Source organism: Aulonocara sp. 'chitande type north' Nkhata Bay, linkage group LG17 (genome assembly GCF_057382095.1).
Source record: "Aulonocara sp. 'chitande type north' Nkhata Bay isolate Kocher_YH1m ecotype deep benthic linkage group LG17, A_spYH_male_GT1.1, whole genome shotgun sequence".
Classification (NCBI taxonomy): domain Eukaryota; kingdom Metazoa; phylum Chordata; class Actinopteri; order Cichliformes; family Cichlidae; genus Aulonocara; species Aulonocara sp. 'chitande type north' Nkhata Bay.
Window position 1 is genome coordinate 9851181 of NC_141360.1, and position 19384 is coordinate 9870564.

The 19384-nt window shown below is 39.9% G+C and overlaps 1 protein-coding gene across 1 annotated transcript in view; it reads left to right on the forward strand.

Annotated features, from left to right (window-relative positions):
- Positions 1–19384, forward strand: part of LOC147309635 (contactin-associated protein-like 4) — a 108544-nt gene that overhangs the window by 54150 nt on the left and 35010 nt on the right. The window contains exons 6-10 of the mRNA XM_086268620.1: positions 3283–3458; positions 3857–4003; positions 7057–7324; positions 8407–8556; positions 11790–11961. Coding sequence (XP_086124746.1) covers positions 3283–3458; positions 3857–4003; positions 7057–7324; positions 8407–8556; positions 11790–11961 — 913 coding nt within the window. The remainder of the gene's footprint in view (positions 1–3282; positions 3459–3856; positions 4004–7056; positions 7325–8406; positions 8557–11789; positions 11962–19384) is intronic.

Sequence of the window (19384 nt, forward strand, 5' to 3'; positions counted from 1 at the left end):
CCTTTCACACTTACTATAGGACTGATTTGGTTCATTTAAATTTATGGTAAGCTAAAATGAATGTTTCAAAAGAAGACATACTTTGTCTAGAGAGACAAAGTATGTCTCTGACAAAGAATTCAAAAAAGAATAGGAATAGCATCTTTGGGGTATAAATGCCAACCTATGCTATAATTATCTACTACTCTGTGTCTACAAGGGACTATCTAGCACTTTGATCTTGATGTTGTTGCTTTCATGTTTTCTGTTTAGTAGGTTTTTAAAAAAACAGTTAAACACTTTTATGTTCCCCTCAGGATCTTAGTGATCTCTTAATTTAGGTTTTTTGTAAACAAATGCAAGTTGTTGCCAGTGTGGTAAAGCGTTTTACCTTTAGACTGTACATTAAAATGGACATAGCCACTTTGACATCATCTATACGTTTGATACTTAATTCTCTCTGACAGCAAATGGGACGCCAATTTGTGCTATTGAAAAAGATACTGTATTTACTGGAAAAACTGAAGTATTTTGGTAAAACATCTTGATGCATTCTCAATCATCCAGGTAAGTAAATCTCCAAAAGTTGATTCTGTTCATCTGGACGTAGTGTTTTCAGTGCGAGAAACGTTTCGTCACTCATCGTTTCTCGCACTGAAAACACTACGTCCAGATGAACAGAATCATATTTTGATAAAAAATAACACAAATTGTCATTCAAAACAGCCACAGCCATTAATTATATATAATATAATCAGATTATATAACCCTAATATAAATAGGTGGGTAATAACTTATAAAAATGTATCCCATGTTGTTTTCAAGACAAGATAACAAGAGAAAAGAACAGACCCAAAACATGTTGTATCTTGATATAACCAAGGCCGTTTATGCAATACTCAATTCATTTTGGATTTTTCATAGAGGGTACTGCATCTGCAATTTTGTTGTGCAACCTTGTGTAGAATAATGATAATTAAATTAATCTTGATCTTTTTCAAAGCCATTGATCTGTGAAATGGTTTGACACCATTGGTAAGACTGTGTGTCCTACCATTCTCATACACAAAGATGCAAATACATGAAATCAACAAATCTGAAACCCACTCATAGTCAAATTCTTGCCATGGATGTCTTGCTCCTTTTCTTTCTGTATGGTATGAAATTCCTCGTAACTGTGACTAAAACTAAGAATTGGTTTTGAGAATGTGTGTTAGCTTTGCAGTGAAGTTGTATTTTAAATGCTGGCACGGTTACGGTTCTCTTAAATTGAACCTTCTTTCTCTCAGCTTCCTATTAAACTTGCAGGCAAGGAGAAGAGGAATAAGGGAATCAAGACTGACAGAGAGTCAGAAAGAGATTCATTAATGGAAGTGAAGTGTTTCTATTATTGTTTTCTCTTAAACTACTTGTTTATCCTCAGCGTAAGTACTGGATGCAAGAGGAAGACAGGCTTCTGTCGATGGAACTAAGCTAGCTGTTTCCCATGTTCCTATCTCTGCGCTAAACTAAGCTAAGGTAGTTGTGTCCTGATCAAAGCTCCATTGTTGAAACCCCTGAAAAGTTGGTTTCAGACTGGAAGTAAGTTTGGATACTATTTAACATTAATCACGATCTCAGTTAAACTTAAGAGCATTATGTAGCCACTTATTTGTTTAGCATTGAATACTCACTTAAATGTTTGTGTAATCACAAACTGTGTTATAAAAGATAGAGACACTGATCACTTATTGGTTTGTGAATTTTAATACTGTTTTCCTCGATTTGGCTATTTTTGGCTATTTTAGTCAGTCCTGCATTTTTTAGGAGGTAGGGATATATTTGGAGAAGCTGGAACGTTTACTCATCAGCTAACATTAGCTAGCTTCATTAGCAAGGTGCCTCTTTAGGCTACAGTAGGAGCAGAACACACAGGCGACTTAGTGCTAACGTATTAATAAAGTAATACTAGCATAACCAAACTGAATTACAATACATTTAACCATAGCACTGTAACATGAGATAGCTAACAGCCGGTGTGTACTTTTAATCCACTTTTGGTTCGTATAAAAAATACTGATGAGATTTATTTACGTACATTTATTTATTTTTGCTTATTTCCATTGCAAAATTGAGCATTTTAGCACAGGAAATAAATAGGAGCAACTAGCTTTGAGGAACTATCCTCAAGTTGCCTCTAGACTACCTGCAGTTTTTGTGACTTCCATGTTAGATTTATCTTTCAGATTTTAATTTTAATTTGATTTAATTTGATTGTTAGTAGTGGGAAAACTGTTGTTGGACCTTTGATTCATAGCTAAAGCACAATACTAAAGACAATTTAGGATAAGTCTAATATATCTCTGTAACATTGCCAATATAGAAAAAAATGAAGTCACTGATGCAAACTTTGAATGCAGCGTACTCCCTTGTTGAAACCTGAAACTGATACCCACAGTTTGATCTATTCAGCAAGTTGATCGCTGACAGTTATTTTAGATTGGAGAAACTACTTGGTTTATGATAGTAGTGGTTAAAAACCTCAAACTGATTTGGGGAGCAGGCTTCAGATTTTTTGTAAGGTTTCTTCTTTCTAACTCCCAGCCACCAATTTTCCAGCATTTACCAGCCTTTTGCGTAGCTCTACCTCAGACCCCTAAACACACAATGAGGAGTTGGAATTCTGTAATTTGAACTGTCTTTCTATCTAGAAGAAAACACCTTTCATAATTAATGACTTGGCTTATATCTCTCCTTTTGTTGTAGCTCATTCTTTCAGCAGAACCTCGTTTCCTAACCAACACATTGGAGGACCCAAAGATAAATCCACCTATCAGACCTACTGGTGTTGGGTCTGTCATTAATTATGTCCTGGTATCATTTTGTAGCATCATCATTTCTCGTACTCTGTCCTCCTCCCTCTCAGCATACAGAAATGTGCTCTATAATGAAAGAGGGTGACCTCAGTGACCTGCTTCTTGTTTTGAAACAGAGATTAAAAAATATCCCACTGATGCAGCAATCTTTCCGTGGCGCTTTTTGTTTTGATAGATTGAACACAATCCCTTCCTATAGGTGTTTTGCTGGGAAAAAACACTGACTATTTTCTTTACAGATGTTTGTCCTTGTTAAAAATGTTTTATGGATGTTCTTCTTCAAGTGCGTTGGAGGTAATAAACTTCAGGAAAAAAAAAATCTAAGATCCTCAGCAGGAGATGCATAATGGGATTTCTGCGTTGGCCGGGGATGTTGCTCTTCTCTGAAATGTACCATGGCACCGACATGACAACTTTTCTCCCGCTCCTCTCTCCCTCTGTGTTGCAGGTGTGAGTTCATCCTCTGGTGGTCAACTTCTCGTTTCCCTGGGCAGTCTGCTTGATGACCAGCACTGGCACCATGTAAAGCTGGAGCGGCTCAGCACTCACCTAAACCTGACCGTAGATAAAAATACACTGCAGGTTCAAATACCGGCTGATCTCAGCCACTGGCACATTCACACGGTGAGAGGAAACACACAGACACACACACACATTCTGAAGCAAACGTGTCAAAAGCGCATCCACTCCTGCAGAAATATTCATTTGTTCAGCAGCGTGAGTGAGTTAGAGTGAGAATAAATCAGACAGGACGTTCAAGTCATATTAGTTCTTCTAGTGAATGAAAAGGCAGAAGGTGGGCAGCTTTCTGTGCCAACCAGCTTGAGAGGGTTATTCAAAGGGGCTATTCAGTGCATAATTTAACTGTGTGAGTGTACTGAGGCAATGAAGAGGTGTTTTTGAGCTTATTTTTCTGCGTTAAAAGGCAGCGTACTCTGTGAATGAACCTCTTACAGCAACCTTGATGTCATTCAGAGGAAGAAGGTAATATTATTATAGCGTGTTTTGAAATTACTGTGCAGCTGACGGTGGCAGCTGTCCAGAGCCACGGACTGCAGAAACCCATCCTGTCCAACAGGAACTTTCATGGCTGCCTTGAGAACCTGCTGTACAGCGACATCAACCTGATAGACCTGGCCAAACACGGCAGTTCACAGGTCGCGATAGTGGTGAGTCATTATATTTCAGCATTTTATGAATTAATTTTACCACAAGCACTAAAAGTAATAGTGTGGTACAATTTTGCCTACTAATTGCTTGTCACTCATGATGCCGAACTAGAGCTGTAATGTTATTAATTTAAGTTTTGCATGTTTATATTAATAATTCTGAGGACAGCTCTTTGCATACACGCAGTTTCAAAAAGTTTAGTAGAAAAAAAGCAAAAGTTTTTGTGGAGTCTAGGATTGAGAATGACTGCTATATGTCACCGTGTAGTAACTCCTTTCTTTTACACAAAGCTTTCATTGTTAAATATGTAAAAAAAAACAACAAAAAAACATGGCCTCATCTTAGTGTGCGTAAAGGAGAAAAGCTGAGTCCAAGTCCAAAGCCAGCTCAAAGACATCTGTTCTTTCAGTACAATATTCATTGTTGTGTTGGGGTTCACTTGCCAGTTCATCTTCATGCATCTCTGCTTGTGTAGGGTGTATGGCACATTCATCTGTCGTTTAGCAGCAAGTGCCTTGACTGCCTCCACAATCCATTTGTAATATCTGTAAAGTATTCTAAATATTTTATTTCAGCTTTTTGTTTTGTTTTGCAAGAACTGCAATGTTGAGTCCTATATGACATTTCAAACCTACGAGAAAAGAAGAGATTTTTGAGCATACGTTGAAATTACTTCATTTTTGTGTACTAAGTTGTATTTTCAAAATGCATCTTCAGGAATCACTTCTTTTCTAATAGGTTTGTAATGTCATGAAGGACTCAGCATTGCAGTTCTTGCAAAAACTAAACATTCAATATTAGTCCTGAGTCCAATGACTCCACCATCTAGTCGAAGCCTTTCTGTGTGGAGTTTACACGTTCTCCACATGACACTGTCGATTCTCTCCAGATACTCTGGCTTCTTCCCACAATCCAAAGACATGCATTTAGTGGGATTCGATTATTAGTGATAGTAAATTTCGCACAGGTGTGAATGTGGTTGTACATCTTTCTGTGTTAGCCCTGCATCATATTGGTGACCTGTCCAGGGTGTACCCAGCCTTCCACCCTGTGGTGCCCAGGATAGGCTCTAGCCGTCCCCTATGACCCTGAGGATAAGCAAAAGTGAATGGATGGATAATTATTGTTGTATTGTTTTACACTTTCTTCTTACTCTAAATTGTGTTTGGTGATGATCCACTTTGTGTGTTATTTGTAAGAATGCGTTAACATCTATCATTATTGCATCTCTAGTGAATAATTTACTGGGCCATTGCATCGATTGAACCAATGTGCAGAAGTTAAATGTACTTCATTAATTCACATAATTCACTTATCAGCTACACATTAGCAGTCAGCACTGGTTAGCTATTGGAATGGCTGCTGTGCTTTGCATGTACTGTTTTTGCAGCTAGTAATGGTCTTTATGTGGATTTTGTGTGCACGCTCCCTGCCATTCTATGTTTTCTATTGGTCATGCAAATGTCACACCATGTCACCAGCGAGTGCTCACCAACCAGGAAAATAATAAATTTCAGAGCACAACGGTGCCATTGAAGCGTTGTATGTGAAGGGCACTTTAGCAAGGTAATCGGGCAAATTTAAGAGTTTATGTTTGATTTGTTTTTGGGAAGTTTTAAAAAGTTTTTACAAAAGTCAGCCACAGCCCTATATCTAGGGTTTAATATGGATATGAGGGGTAGCATCACTGCATCAGAGTTTTTTTTCCACCACTCTGATTATTTATAGGTCAGTCTGGCTGATCCTATTTTCATCCACCAGTAGACTGCACCTCTAGAAAATTAGGGGGAAAAAATCCATGCACATCATCTCCACCTTGTTGAGCTGTTACAGAGCCAAAAAATGTGACATAGACATCTTCCACATATCGCTGGTCTTCCATGTGTTATTCATAGAAGATTTATTCATCAGTTGTTTGTCCTATGTAAGACGTGGATGTGATCGTATATTATTGTCAGTGATCGTGGTCATTGGACCTAACACAGGTGATTAAAGATGGGAAGGTATGCTTGAAACATCACAAAGTACTAAATGCATTAAATAAAGAAATTGGAGTTCTGCAGTGTGCCAATCGTTCATTTTTTTCCCTTTGAAAATCAAACATTAGCTGCAAGTTCAAAGCAACTTTCAGTTTATGTATTTGTAGCTTAAGAACAAGTGACATTTTTATAGTAAATAAAAAGTCTTCTGTAAAAAAAATTATTTAATAGAAAAATGGTGTTTTATTATAGTGATGATAGCATTTTCTAGTAAAGCTGTGTTATCCTTCTGTCAAGGCTGTCAATTTATTATGATAGTAATTAATTATTTAGCATTTATCATTCTTCTGTTAGAGTACTTCCGTGATGAAAGTTTGAACAAGCTGTGAACTTTTATTCCCTACGACAGACTTTTAGTGACTTTTCCCCCAGCCTTCCTCTTTGCCTTTTCTGCATCGTGGTAATTATTATGCTAATGGTCACTGTCATGATTACTATTGTTATCATCATTATTTTCATCATTTGCATCATCATCCTCCCTATTTTTACACCCATCATCATCATCATCATCAGCGTCATTAGCATCATCATAATCTCCTTCATTATCATCACCAGTGTCATCACATCTACATTCTGATGTTACAAAGCCCAAAGCAAAAGAGCTGCATGAGACAAGTGGCAGTTAAAAAAAAGAAGAAGAAAACTTGAACCATACTAGCTTATACGTGGTAAATTTCATCATGGAATATTTGGACACACTGCTGTTTATAAAACTATATTTCTCATGTTGTATTATTTCAGTTTCCCGATGTAATTAAGAAATTTGATTATGTGGCAGTGTGTGCAAAGCCTTTCTGACTCTGATGTTTCAGGTTTCCAAAGAAAGCCTTCAGCGTTTTAGCTGTTCAGCTGATATCAATATGGAAATACAGGTGTCCTTTTTCAGAGAGGTGCTGATGAGACCTCTGTGACACCCAGTCAAACCAAGTCAGCCTCTGCAGTCGATGAATATTCATGTTTTATCTCTTTCACAATCATTTCTTTCTCTCTCTCTTCCCTCCTCCTGTTCTCAGGGCAATGTGACCTTTTCTTGTGCTGAGCCAGTTTCAGTGGCTGTGACGTTCACTGACTCCCACAGCTTCCTCCAGTTGCCTGGCCTTACATCATGGTCAACAGGGCTAGTGTCTGTGATGCTGCAGTTCAGGACGTGGAACAAGGGAGGTCTGCTCTTGACCTTTGGTCTCCCGCAGCAGGATGGTACAGTGTTCCTATACCTGAGCCAGGCGAGGCTTCGACTACAGATCAGTAAAGCAGGCAGATCCTCGCTGGACCTCAGCGCAGGTGGGTTCAGTCACGATCTGCATGTTTCTCTATTCATTTGCGTATACCGGTACATTAGAGTATGCTTAATGGTCACTTCATTAGGTACATCAGTTCAACGACACAACTATCTACTCAGCTAATCACTAATGATTGTAGCATGGTTGTTGGTGCAAGACCAGCAAAACATGCATGATTTTCCCACATCTCTAAAGTTTACAGAGAAACGTCTGAAAAAGATATCCAGTGAGCAGCACTTCTCTGGCAGAAAATGCTTTGTTGATGCCAGAAGTCAGAGGAGAACTCTGTGGATAGACTGCTTCGAGCTGACAAGAGCAGTAACTCATATACCCACTCATTACAAATGGGCAACAGCAGCAGAAGACCACACTGGCTGCTAACCTGTGACCTAAAAACAGGAAACCGAGGTTACAATCAGCACAGACTCACCAAAATAGGACAGAGAAGTTAAAATATTTGCGAATCTGATGAGTTTCTGTTTTTGCTGTAACATTAAGAGGAAGGAACAGATTTTAGTGTAAACCACATGAAAGCATGGATCGATCCTGCCTTGTATCAGTGTTTCAGACTGCTGCTGCATTGGTTTGGGGGATATTTTCTTGGCAAATTTAAAGCAGCTTTCAACACCATGGTCTACTTGAGTTTTGTTGGCCATGACCACCCTTTACGACCACAGTCATGTCAAACTGGTTTCTTGAATGAGACGGTGATTTCAGTATAATCAAATGGCTTTCACAGTCACCAGATCTCAATCCAATAAAGCACCTTGGATGTGAAGTTGACAAATTTTCAGCAACTCTGATGCTGTTATGTCAATATGGACCAAAATTTCTAGGGAAAGTTTTGAACCTTTTTGAATTTGTGGCGCAAAGAATTAAGTTCTGAGAAACAAAGGAGGTCCAACCCAGTGCGGGCAAAGTGCACCTAACAAAGTGGCCAACAAGTGTATGCAAGTAAAAAATGGAAATGGAGTAATTTATATTTTTCTTATACTTGAAATTAAAATTAAACCAAGGTCACATCCTGATTTGAACTCAATCACACCCTGTTCTGGATTTTGTATGTGTGTATTTGTGTCTCAGGCTCAGGTCTGAATGACGGTCAGTGGCATTATGTGGAGCTGAGCTTCAAAAATGATCATCTAAGCATCACAGTGGACAAAGATGAAGGAGCCACCGCTCACATCAGCATCTCGGTTCCTCTCACCTCAGATAGTCAACTCTTCTTTGGTGGTAAGAATACCTGCATCATGTACTACTTTTATATAGAGAGATTTTGGGGGGGATTTTCAGCGTTTCTAAAAGCTCTCTATGGTCAAAGTCAACAGATTATACATACTGTAAGCATGTGCAAGGGCTTTGCTGCCAGAGAAACTGCTGACATCGACAGACGGGGGTAGTTAAAATTCATGCAGGTACTCTGGTAATAATTATCATCTCCAGATCTCCTCTGGAGGTTTAGTGCCACCCAGAGAGGGACAAAGTCATAAAGCTGCTCGGTGGCTCTCACTCCCCACCCCCCTCTTCTTTCATCTTTCTTCTGGCTGCTCCACCCATCTTTCTTCTTTTTTTTCCTCCTTTTTTGTCCTTACTGTATCCACTATTTTCTCTCTGTCATTCTGTCTCTCCAAATCACCGGTGTTTTTATTTTAAAATTGAGGTTTTCTTCTTTTCATTTCCCTCCCACCTGTTACTGTAGCACATGTATACTTTCTCTCTTCCACCCCTACACATGTAAACACATGGAGCTAAAGACAAACTTGTTAAGAGATCAGCTGCAAAATTACATCCACCTGCCTAATATTGCGCAGGTCACTTCCATGCCACAACAGATTTTGTTAACACAATTTTGTTAATGTACAGGATATCTTTTGAAATGTTTTGTTTTTAAACTTTTTTTACATGCATTATCCTTTCACACACCTTTGCCTGCAGCATAAATGTTTATATACTGCTTGTGAATGGTATCACAACATTAAAGAAGTGCTCCAGTTTTCTAAGAGACAGCAGCCTTAGTATAATGAGCAAAGGATGGCAGTGAGTTGAGCTGTAGTTACATTCTTAACCTAATTTCAGGTGAAACTCAATTGTTATGACATTGTGATCAACACTAAACTTCCTGCTGCGTCATCTTGACTGCCATAAGCAAAACAGATCCAACAAAGTCTTCTTCTGAGTTTCTAAAATTTAAGGTGACAACGACCAGTGACTCATCTTTCCCCCCTTCCTGTGGTAAGAAGTGCCAAACTGTGTGTCTGACTGACTGTAATTAGAGCAATGCAGAGCCGCGAGCAGCAATGCTGTGTTGGGTCACCGAATGCTGCCATCCAGGATCAACCTGAAGCACGAATCACTGATGGATAAAACATGGGGCTCATTCACAGGATTGGGCAGAGAGGATTTATCTGACAGCCACCTCTGGACTGCTTGTGCTGAGGGCTTAAATCAGAGTTCATACACAGAATCCAAAGTCTGTGCAAAGGCTGATCAAAGAGCAAGTTAAGGGAGTGGTAAGCAAAAACATATTGAGGGTAACTGCCTAAGTAGATATTAGACCATGATGATATTGTGAGTTGCTTTTTCAAATGAATGAATAAGATGAACATGGACTGGGACAGTAGGTGGGGTGGAGGGCCTTTGTTGGTCAGCTACTCTTTTGTGCATGAGGTGATCAGAAAAAGAAAGCTTACTGAACCTTTGTGTTAGTGCAACCAGCAGGTCATAGGTTGACAAAACATCTCAACATCTAAGTATTTGTGTTCTGAAAAGGCTGAATACTTTTGATTTTAGCTCTCCTGTAGGTTTTCTCTGCTGCATTGGGGTTTCAACAAATTTTGTAAAAACTTTGATTGCCTGGATATATAAATGTGTCACATTTCTATCTGTTCAACATTTGTGCTTTCATGTGAAAAACTGAAAGCACAAAATGTGCTCACAGGATGCTATGGAGTCTTCTGAAAAACTACGTACACCCTTATTGCTTCTATAGGAATTAAAAGGGGAAGTGGCAACCAGGTGCTGCTAATCAGTTCAGCTGGTCATTAGCAAGTGTAAACTCTATCAGAGCAGAAGACCTGGCAGTTTGCTGATCTGTAGTACAACAGTATGGTAACACGGTAACACAATCTTTCCAGGAAGATACTACAGACCTCAGTCAGCATGTCAAATGTTAAAGTTCATAACAGTTCAATTACGAAAACCCGAAAGTAAGTATAGCTTGTTTCGAAGGCTTGGAACAATGTCTGCAGGCAGGCAAGACCAAAATCAAGATGTTTGACCATAATGCACAGCAATACATTTGGTAAAAACCAAACACATTATATCAGCACAAACACCTCATACTAATGGTCAAGCACAGTGGTGGAAGTTTGATGATTTGGGCTTATTTTGTAAAAACGGGACTTGGGCCCCTTGAAGTCACTGAGATGTCCATTAAGTTTGGCTGATCTGGGTTGTGCAACAGTACAATGACCAGCAGTTATACTGCTGAACGTATTTCTTAAAGCTCGTGAATCTTGACATGTACTTAGTTTATCACAGAGTAGAGTTCTGTGAAAACGTAATCACAAATATTTGAAACCCATACCATTTCCAAACAATCTGTTAGTCTTTATAAAACCTAAAGGTGCAGTCTTCAGAGGTGTGATCATTCTACAACTTTGAAGAGTGTAAAATGACTTGAGAGTGTTTATTTAAGCTTATGAATGATGATGAATAATAAAACATAATATAAAAGTTTTTAATAATATTCAGAAGGAGCTGCTTTTTAGATGACAGCTGCAGTTGCAGTGCCTGTTTGTCCCAGCTGACTTTGTTTGCATTCATTCGCAGCTAGTCCCTGTAGTTCACTGCTAGGTTCTGTATTCTAAAAGAGTCAGGGGTACAAAGTCGACCTAACTGCAGTCACGACCTATCACCCATTGAAAATCTTTTGGAGCATCATGACAAAAAAATACAGCAAAGGAAGCACTGAGCTCTTAAACAGCTGACAGCCCAACAGGAATGAGAAAATATTTTGCTTTTAAAACCGCGGAGGTTAGTCTCCTCAGTTCTTGCTTACAGGGTGTTGCTCAAAACAGAAGTGATGTAGTACGATGCAAAACAACCTCCTGTTCCAAAACAAAAAAACAAGGGATATTAAAAACATACCCCAAACTGTTTCTTTGTTTCCACAATGCTAATGTTTGTTTTTGTGAGCTGGATTTTATAAGACGTCTGTGGGGGTTTTCTGAATGTCTTATAACGTGCAATTTTTTTTTAAAATCAAAAATGTGAATTAAGATTTTTTTGGGGGTGTATTTTTGCACCTAATTAAGATGTGAAGAGATAATTCTCAGGAAGGATGGAAATAAATATTGTTGAGAAAAACTTTGGAGAAAATCTATCTCTGAATTTTTGTATCGACATCATGTGGAATCATTTGGATAATTTAAAAGTCCAACCATTAGATTTTTTTCCCTTCTCAGGTTGTCCCACTGGGGAGAGCGCTCAAAAGTGCAAGAACCCCTTCAACACATTTCAAGGATGTATGCGTCTCTTGAATCTGGATGACCAAACTGTTGACCTGATCAAAGTGCAGCAAAGGCTGCTGGGAAACTACAGCCACTTGCAGATTGACATGTGTGGCATCATTGACAGGTAAGTCCCTATAAGTGCCACCTTTCAAATGTGGTGCCAGGCTGAATGTAGACATAGTGAAGTGACTTTTATTTGTTAGTAATTACAACTGACATACAAATGACAATACAAGAATAACACCTAATATTAATTATAACCAGTGTTGGGTAAGTTACTTTAAATTAGTAACTTAGTTACATTACTATTTACTTCTATCAAAAGTAACTCAGTTACTTAAAGTTACTCGTTACTTTCAAAGTAAGTAGTTACTAGGGAAAGTAACTTTGGTTTTACTCAGAATTCTCTTATTAATGTGTTGCTTCCCTAACTGCAATACCAGCAAGGATGGCAGTCTTCTAGCTTGCTTACATGTTAGCACTATCCTGCCACAAGTGCACTATGCCACCTACCAACAGAAAGGAAAAAATAATGTGCAGAAATCCCACGCCTGGACTGTCGTTGACCGCCGCCATGATTCTAGCCTACGTCACAGCGTCACGTGCACTTTTTACATCCAACACGGAAACTGCAGTCGTGGTGCTTTCGATTATACTCGGAAATTCTGCCTTCTGAGTAGGAAGATGTGGGAAATTCCAGACTGCAGATGAGCTGCATACAGGGCTGGACTGGGACAAAAAATCGGTCCTGGGCATTTTGGCTAGGAAATTATAGGAAAAATCATAAAGCCTTTGAAAGAAAAAAAACGCTGTTGTGACAGTGATGTATATCTATCTATCTAATAAACTTAAACCTATACCACCCTCCCTATTCTGGTATTCTAAACAGTACTTAGCCAAAACCCCCAAACTGCATGCTTGAGTTAACCTCCTGAACTATCTACAACACATGAGAATAAGAAAGAAAAGTATTTCTTTGTGCCCCCCTTTTCCCTTTTCCCTGTTAATGCCCTACCTGCCCCCCTGGCAAAACTTTGCTAGACTCTGTACAGTTACCAGCTGTCAGTCTAAAAAAGGATCCTGGTATTATTTGTCTCTCAGAAACAGTTCAGGGTGGCTGTAGCTCAGGAGGTAGAGCAGGAAGGTTGGAGGTTCGATCCCAGGCTCCTCCAGTCTGCATGCCAAGTATCCTTGGGCAAGATACTAACCCCAAGTTGCTCTCCGATGCATCCATCGGAGTATAAATGTGTGTGAGTATATAGTATAGTGCACAATATAGAGGTAGTGCTTGTCAGAATGGGTGTGGCTGGGTGAATGTGGCTTGTTGTATAGAGCGCTTTGAGTACTCCAGAAGAGCAGAAAAGTGCTATATAAGAATCAGTCCATTTACCATAACTTCCCTTCAACTCCTTCATGTCACGTAAAAGGTGAACCTGTTTCTCCATCACCTGTTCAGCTCTAATGATTCAGTAAGGACATCTCCTGGTTTCATCTTCATGTTTCCCTCTCATCACATATCCAAATTGATAATATGACCAGCAGCTTTTACACCTGTGGCTTCAGCAAACATCAGCTGATACTAGAAAGTAATATTAAATAAATCAAGCTCAAAGGTGCTGCTGTTGGCGCAAAGTGGGCGATAAACAAACAAGAGAGACGGGACTTGCGACAGAAAAGCCGGTCAGCTGATCATTGATCAGTTTCATGATTGAAGAAGCAACAGAAGAGGGAGGGGGAGAGAATGAGAGAAGAAGAGGCAGCTGTGCAGCGTAAAGACAGAATAAATCCAGCTTTGTGTATTTTTTTTTTCATTGTAGCCAAAGTATGGGACAAACTGTAAACGCGTAATATTTTCTCTGAATACATTTTTTAGGGGACGGTTGGCAACTCTAATAACTAACCTTATGGATAAAATAAAGTTCACTATCAGTAACATCATAGCACCCCCCCCCTAGCAGTATATAAACTCCGTCATGCTAGCTTGTATGCAGTATTAGTTAATATAACTGACTGTAAAATGTTAGCACAATGAAAATAAACTGCACCTAAACTTGGTTTATATCTGACCCACATAGACTGCAGGTCATAACTTCTTACCTGAAGTTCACCTTACACTTGGACCGGCGGCCGCCTCGCGTCGCTTCTCCTCCTACCTCACCTTTCCCTCATCCACCTGCTGGCCTCCACCGCTTGCTAATGTTACTGAATCTGTGGAAGCTCCGTGATAGCCACCCACCGCCAAACAATTGAGTTATTTTTACACATCTGCCAGCATCTGGTCAATCCACCACCTTTCATTGTTTATACCGTTATGGAAAAAAAAAAGAAAAGAAAAAATGAAAAATCTCCATTGGCTCACTGAGTCCAGCTATGGCTGCATATGTGTTTAGTAGTAATTTGTTTTTTGTAGAGGGCTAGCAAAACAACCGTTTTCGAGGGCATTGCCATATTGGAATCCCAACTTCTCTGACGAGGCTAACCAGAAAGCCGTTTACTCAAGTGTAACATTATTCCCAGGTCCGTGTCCCGATTTCCGAGGTAAGTCGAACGCAACACATGAAATAATGAATAACGACCCTATCTAAAACCCAGTAACGATTAACGTGTTCCTGATTTTGGCATAATAACTAGTTACCGTGCTCGTTACCACAATAATAACGTAGTTACTGTAATGCGTTAATTAATAACGCGCTAGTTCCTACACTGATTATAACTAAGTACTGGGTAATAATTAGAGATGTACCATGAACGTGGACAGTAATTTTCTGAATTTCAGTGTTCTCCACCCACTGTATATATCCGTGGACACTATAATGATGATGGACTTGGCTACCATGAAATTACCCATTGGTTTCTGAAGCTCCTTGAGATGTTTACAAGATGTCAGAGGTCTGATTGTGAAATTTGTGATTGGCAAGTCGTTAGCCAGTGAGTGTGCAGCAGTTTCATACTACAGATAATCCTTTAGAAACATAACATGACAGTGTATTTTTAAAGAATAGACTCGTCCCTTTCATGTGTTTGCAGCAAATGCACAGCGGCAAATATCCACTAGCACAACCACTAACACATAGTTAGCATGTGAAACTGAAATGGGAGAACCACTAGCCACTTATGCAGAGCTCTTTTCCTTTGCTGCTTAACAACCCTTTAGGAGAGCCTAAAGCCTTGTTTGCTGTGCAATTAGGGAATTAGTTGGCACTGAAAGGCAAATAATAACAGGGCACCTTGTGTAGGCGATTATCAGATTTAAAAAAAAAGAATGCATTTAAGTTCTTACTATGTTTCCTTGGAGAAAACAGACTTTGAAAGTAAGAAAAAAGCAACACTATACAATAAGGAATTGGCAGTGGATTTTGTGTGTACTCAGACTGAGCATGGTTGCCTTGCACCATGCCTGAACACAATTGTCCCTCCTCCCCACTCCCCTGCTGGCCGCTTAATGATCTGGGTCCACGTACGCATCATTTTCTCTCAGCATCTCAACTCTTCTCTCTTTCTTTGCCACTGCTGGGGAGCCTATATATGGATTGTAGGGGTAGTGGAGGAGTGGAAACAGCAGGTAGTGATCCAGCAGCACCAAGAGGTACTGGCATGTTGGAGGGAGAGGTGGAAAATTTTGCATCTCAAAAAGACCAAATTTGATAGAGTGAGGACTGTAACATGTGCATGATGCAGTGCAGCTCAAGCTTCGTCTAGCTTGTAGGTTACTCCTCACCTTTGTAAAGAATGAAAGAAAAAAAGCGAAGGAAAGTGCTGTTTGTTCGATTGTCAGCCTTTGGAAAATTGCAAAAGTTGTTGCAGCCCTAAAATTTTCCACAGCAAAAGCGTGGGAGGAGGCGGTTTCAAACAAACACTTTGATTGAAGCATACTGACAACTTTAGGACGCAGATGCTTTCCAAGGCTATAAAGCTCCTGAGCTTACCACCACCACCTCAACCTCTGTCCACAGCAAGTGTGTGTGTGAGTGCGTGTTTTGAAGCCAAATAGATGAAGCTGTCAGAAGGCAGTAATTTTGACCTCTTTGCTTCTGCCAGGTAGCTGACAACTTAATAATACACCATGTCAAAGCACACACACATTTTCAAATAAAAAGAAACACAGGTCACTAAGAGGTCCACTCTTCTTCTTGTTGTGTCTGACTGTCTCTGTGTCTGTCTGTCTGTCTGTCTGTCTGACAAACACACCAGTTTGTCAGCATGAGCAGGGACTCACAAACATCGAATTTGCTATGCAAAGTCACCGTGTGTGTGATGTGAAAGCATATCTAGGAGCAAGTGCAGAGCAGGCAAAAAGAGTGAAAATACATACCTTTCCCTTCTCTTGCTCATGCAATACATCACGCTACAGCTATTTGAAGTCTTTGTTGGACATCCTAGTCGGGCTGTCCAGTAATAATTTTCAGATCAGGGAAGTTTCTGTGCCGTGTTGCTTTAGCCAGAGGCAGTAATGGAAACCAGGGAGATTGGATGCGAGTCTTGTGATCCAAGCTGTTTTACAGCACACTGTCATTCCATACTATAACGTTTCAGATAAGCTACAAAGTCTTGACTGAGTTAATCCAGGACTCCTGTGATGTGGACTGTGGTTCGTGCCGTACGTGACCAAGTTTCATTGCAAATCGTCAAGCTAGGAGCCCCCTGGAGACTTGTTTGTAAATTTTCACTGGGTTTGGTGATAAAATGCTATAGGGCATCTCACCATTCGCCCCAATCTGAAGTCTCGTTGTCTGTGTTCCTGTCTGAGGCTGCAAACAACTCCCTGAATGTTGAGACAGTTGGCAGAAAACTCTAATGTTTCTGGAAAGTGTTACTCTCTGTGAATGTAAGCAGTTCTTGCCAAGAAAAGTTTGGTTTGCTCAACTTAATGAAGATAAAGTTATACTGTTGATTTGATTTGTATGGAAGGGCCATGAAAGTCCATCCAAAAATTATGGTAAAAGGATCTCATCAAGTCAATCAAGTTGGGGAAAAGAACTCATTGGAGATTGGAGACAGATGTTTCCCTCATAACAGTCTGCAGTCACAAAATCTGTTGTTTATCATTTAAACAGTTAGAAATCAGTTCTTCACCAAGTTTGCTTTACCTCTTTATTCCCCCTTGTTTGTTTTCCAGGTGTTGTTGATATCCAGTCCCTGTTTTTCTCTGTTTTCTCATCCGTCCCACTCGTTAGTTTCATTGTGTCCTTCCCACCTTCTCTGATTTTCTCTCCCACCATCCCATCCCGCCCCATCCTCACTCTTTTTCTTTGATCTTTTCGGATGCGTTGCACGGCTGAGGAAGATTTTTACATTATAGTACCCAGGAACTTTCGAGTAGAACAAGACATTTTTGAAATGTGGGGTTACCATCAGGACATTTGGCAAGTAGTGTTAGGGGTTCAAGTCTAGTATTATGTCAGTGAGGGTTCTTACAAGTATACAGACACGTGCTTGTGTGTGTTGACAGCTGATTAAAACTGATTTAGGGGTTAAATGCTGTTGTAGAGCTCCTTTTCACACACAAGATTCAACAAATGTAACACAGCTCCTAGTCATCATTTCATAGTTAAAAAGAAAGTCTTTATAAGAGTCAAGAGATTAGGTTTTACTGTACCAAATGTAATTTCTTTTGTATGTACAAAGTTGATGTTGTTTGCTACTGACAACTGTAACATTGGTACACATCATTCATCTCATTAATAACTACATACAAAGTAACACAGTATTCCAAAAATCAATAAATAATCCATTATTGCTGCCCGGGTGTTTAACAGCAGTAATGGAGTGATGGATGCAGCAGTGTCTGTATTTTAAATGGCTGCACTGAAAGGAGGTGAAGGGTGTGTTTTTCTCTTTCCTGATGCTGTTTTCCTCTTATGCAGTGAGGAGTTTGGTTGTTGTTTGACTCCCATGCTCTCCGTGGCCTTTGTGTGAGGCAGCCTTTTACTTCACTGACAGGCTGCCAAAACATGCTGAAATTCCACAGTGTAGAAAAGTCTCTGCTATTGTGTGGTAGATGAGAAGCACACTCTGGGCAACGAAAGAAAGAAAAAACTAAAGTCCACCATGCAGTACCATGGACACTTGAGCACACTTTTACTTCACAGACTTTCCACATTAGACTCCTGCTTTCTGTGTGAACCTCCAAGGACCCCAAGTTGACTTGTTAAATAGTGTATTCATGGGTAAGCGTTGTGGAGATGGAGTGTATTGTGCTATTTTTCGCCTGCTTGGTGTGATGAGTTAGAAATAACTGGAAACCAGCTTTTTATGGGAAAAAAAGTTCTTTCAAGGTCTTTTGTTAAATATTGACTGCTTTTTCACCTATCTTCAGCCCATTTTCCAGACCGGACCATTTTCAGAGAAATGTCTTTTGTTTGCTAAACCTCTTAACACTGGCCTATGAGTCATTCAAGCATGAAAAAAAGGCACCTAACTCAAGGGATGAACCAGAGTTGTGTCCACACATCAGCAAAGAACCAATTTGAAATTGTACCTTTAGGCACTTTGTCACTAGCAACCTGTAATAAAAACAGATAACTTTTGTAGTAGAATCTACAAAAAGTGGTTGACAGATATGAAATAGTATTTTTGCACGTGTTTCCCAAAGAACTTAGCATATGTTGGCATTTTATGCAGCATATCCTTAAAAAAAGTTGAGGAAACTGGTAAGTTGATGATAGAAGATGTGGCAGATCTAAAAAAGCATCTACAGCAGACGAACAGTTTCTGAAAGTCTTGTCCTTAAGATCTGAGAGATGGTCATTCTGTTAATTCTATTGCTCTGTCATGGTTTGGGGCTACATTTCAGCCAATGGTGAAACAATGTTGGAACTATTAATGTAGTAAAATAACATCAGATCTTGATCCACCATGGTACCATCTAGAAAACAGGCCATGTCATTGGGTTTAGGTCAGGTGACTGTGGAGGCCAGGTCATCTGGCGCAGCACTCCATTACTTTCCATTACCCATTACTCCATTGTCCTGTTGAAAAATAAATGATGGTCCAACTTAAACACAAACTGGATGGGATGGCATGTCGCTGCAGGATGCTGTGGTAGCCATGATGGTTCATTGTGCCTTCAATTTTGAATAAATCCCCAACAAAGCAAAGCACCCCCACACCATCACACCACCTCCTCCATGCTTCACGGTGGGAATCATGCATGTAGAGACCATCTGTTCACCTTTTCTGCATAAAGACGCATAAAGACGTGACAGTCGTCACCAAAGATCTCAGATTTGGACTTATCAGACCAAAACACAGATTTCTACTGGTCTAATGTCTAGTCCTTGGCTTTCTTGGCCCTAACAAATCTCTCTTCTGCGTGTTGCTTTTCCTTAGTAGTGATTTCTTAGCAGCTATTTGGCCTAAAGGGCTGATTCACTCAGTCTCCTCTGCTACTGGTACTCTGTGTGGCTTTTATCTAGGCTCTAATCTGAGGTCCTGTTAACTTGCGATTTGTGAAGCTGGTGACTCGGGTGAATTTATCCTCAGAAGCACTGGTGAATCTTCCCAGGGCGGTCCTCGTGTGAGCCAGTTTCGACGTAGTGCTTGATGGA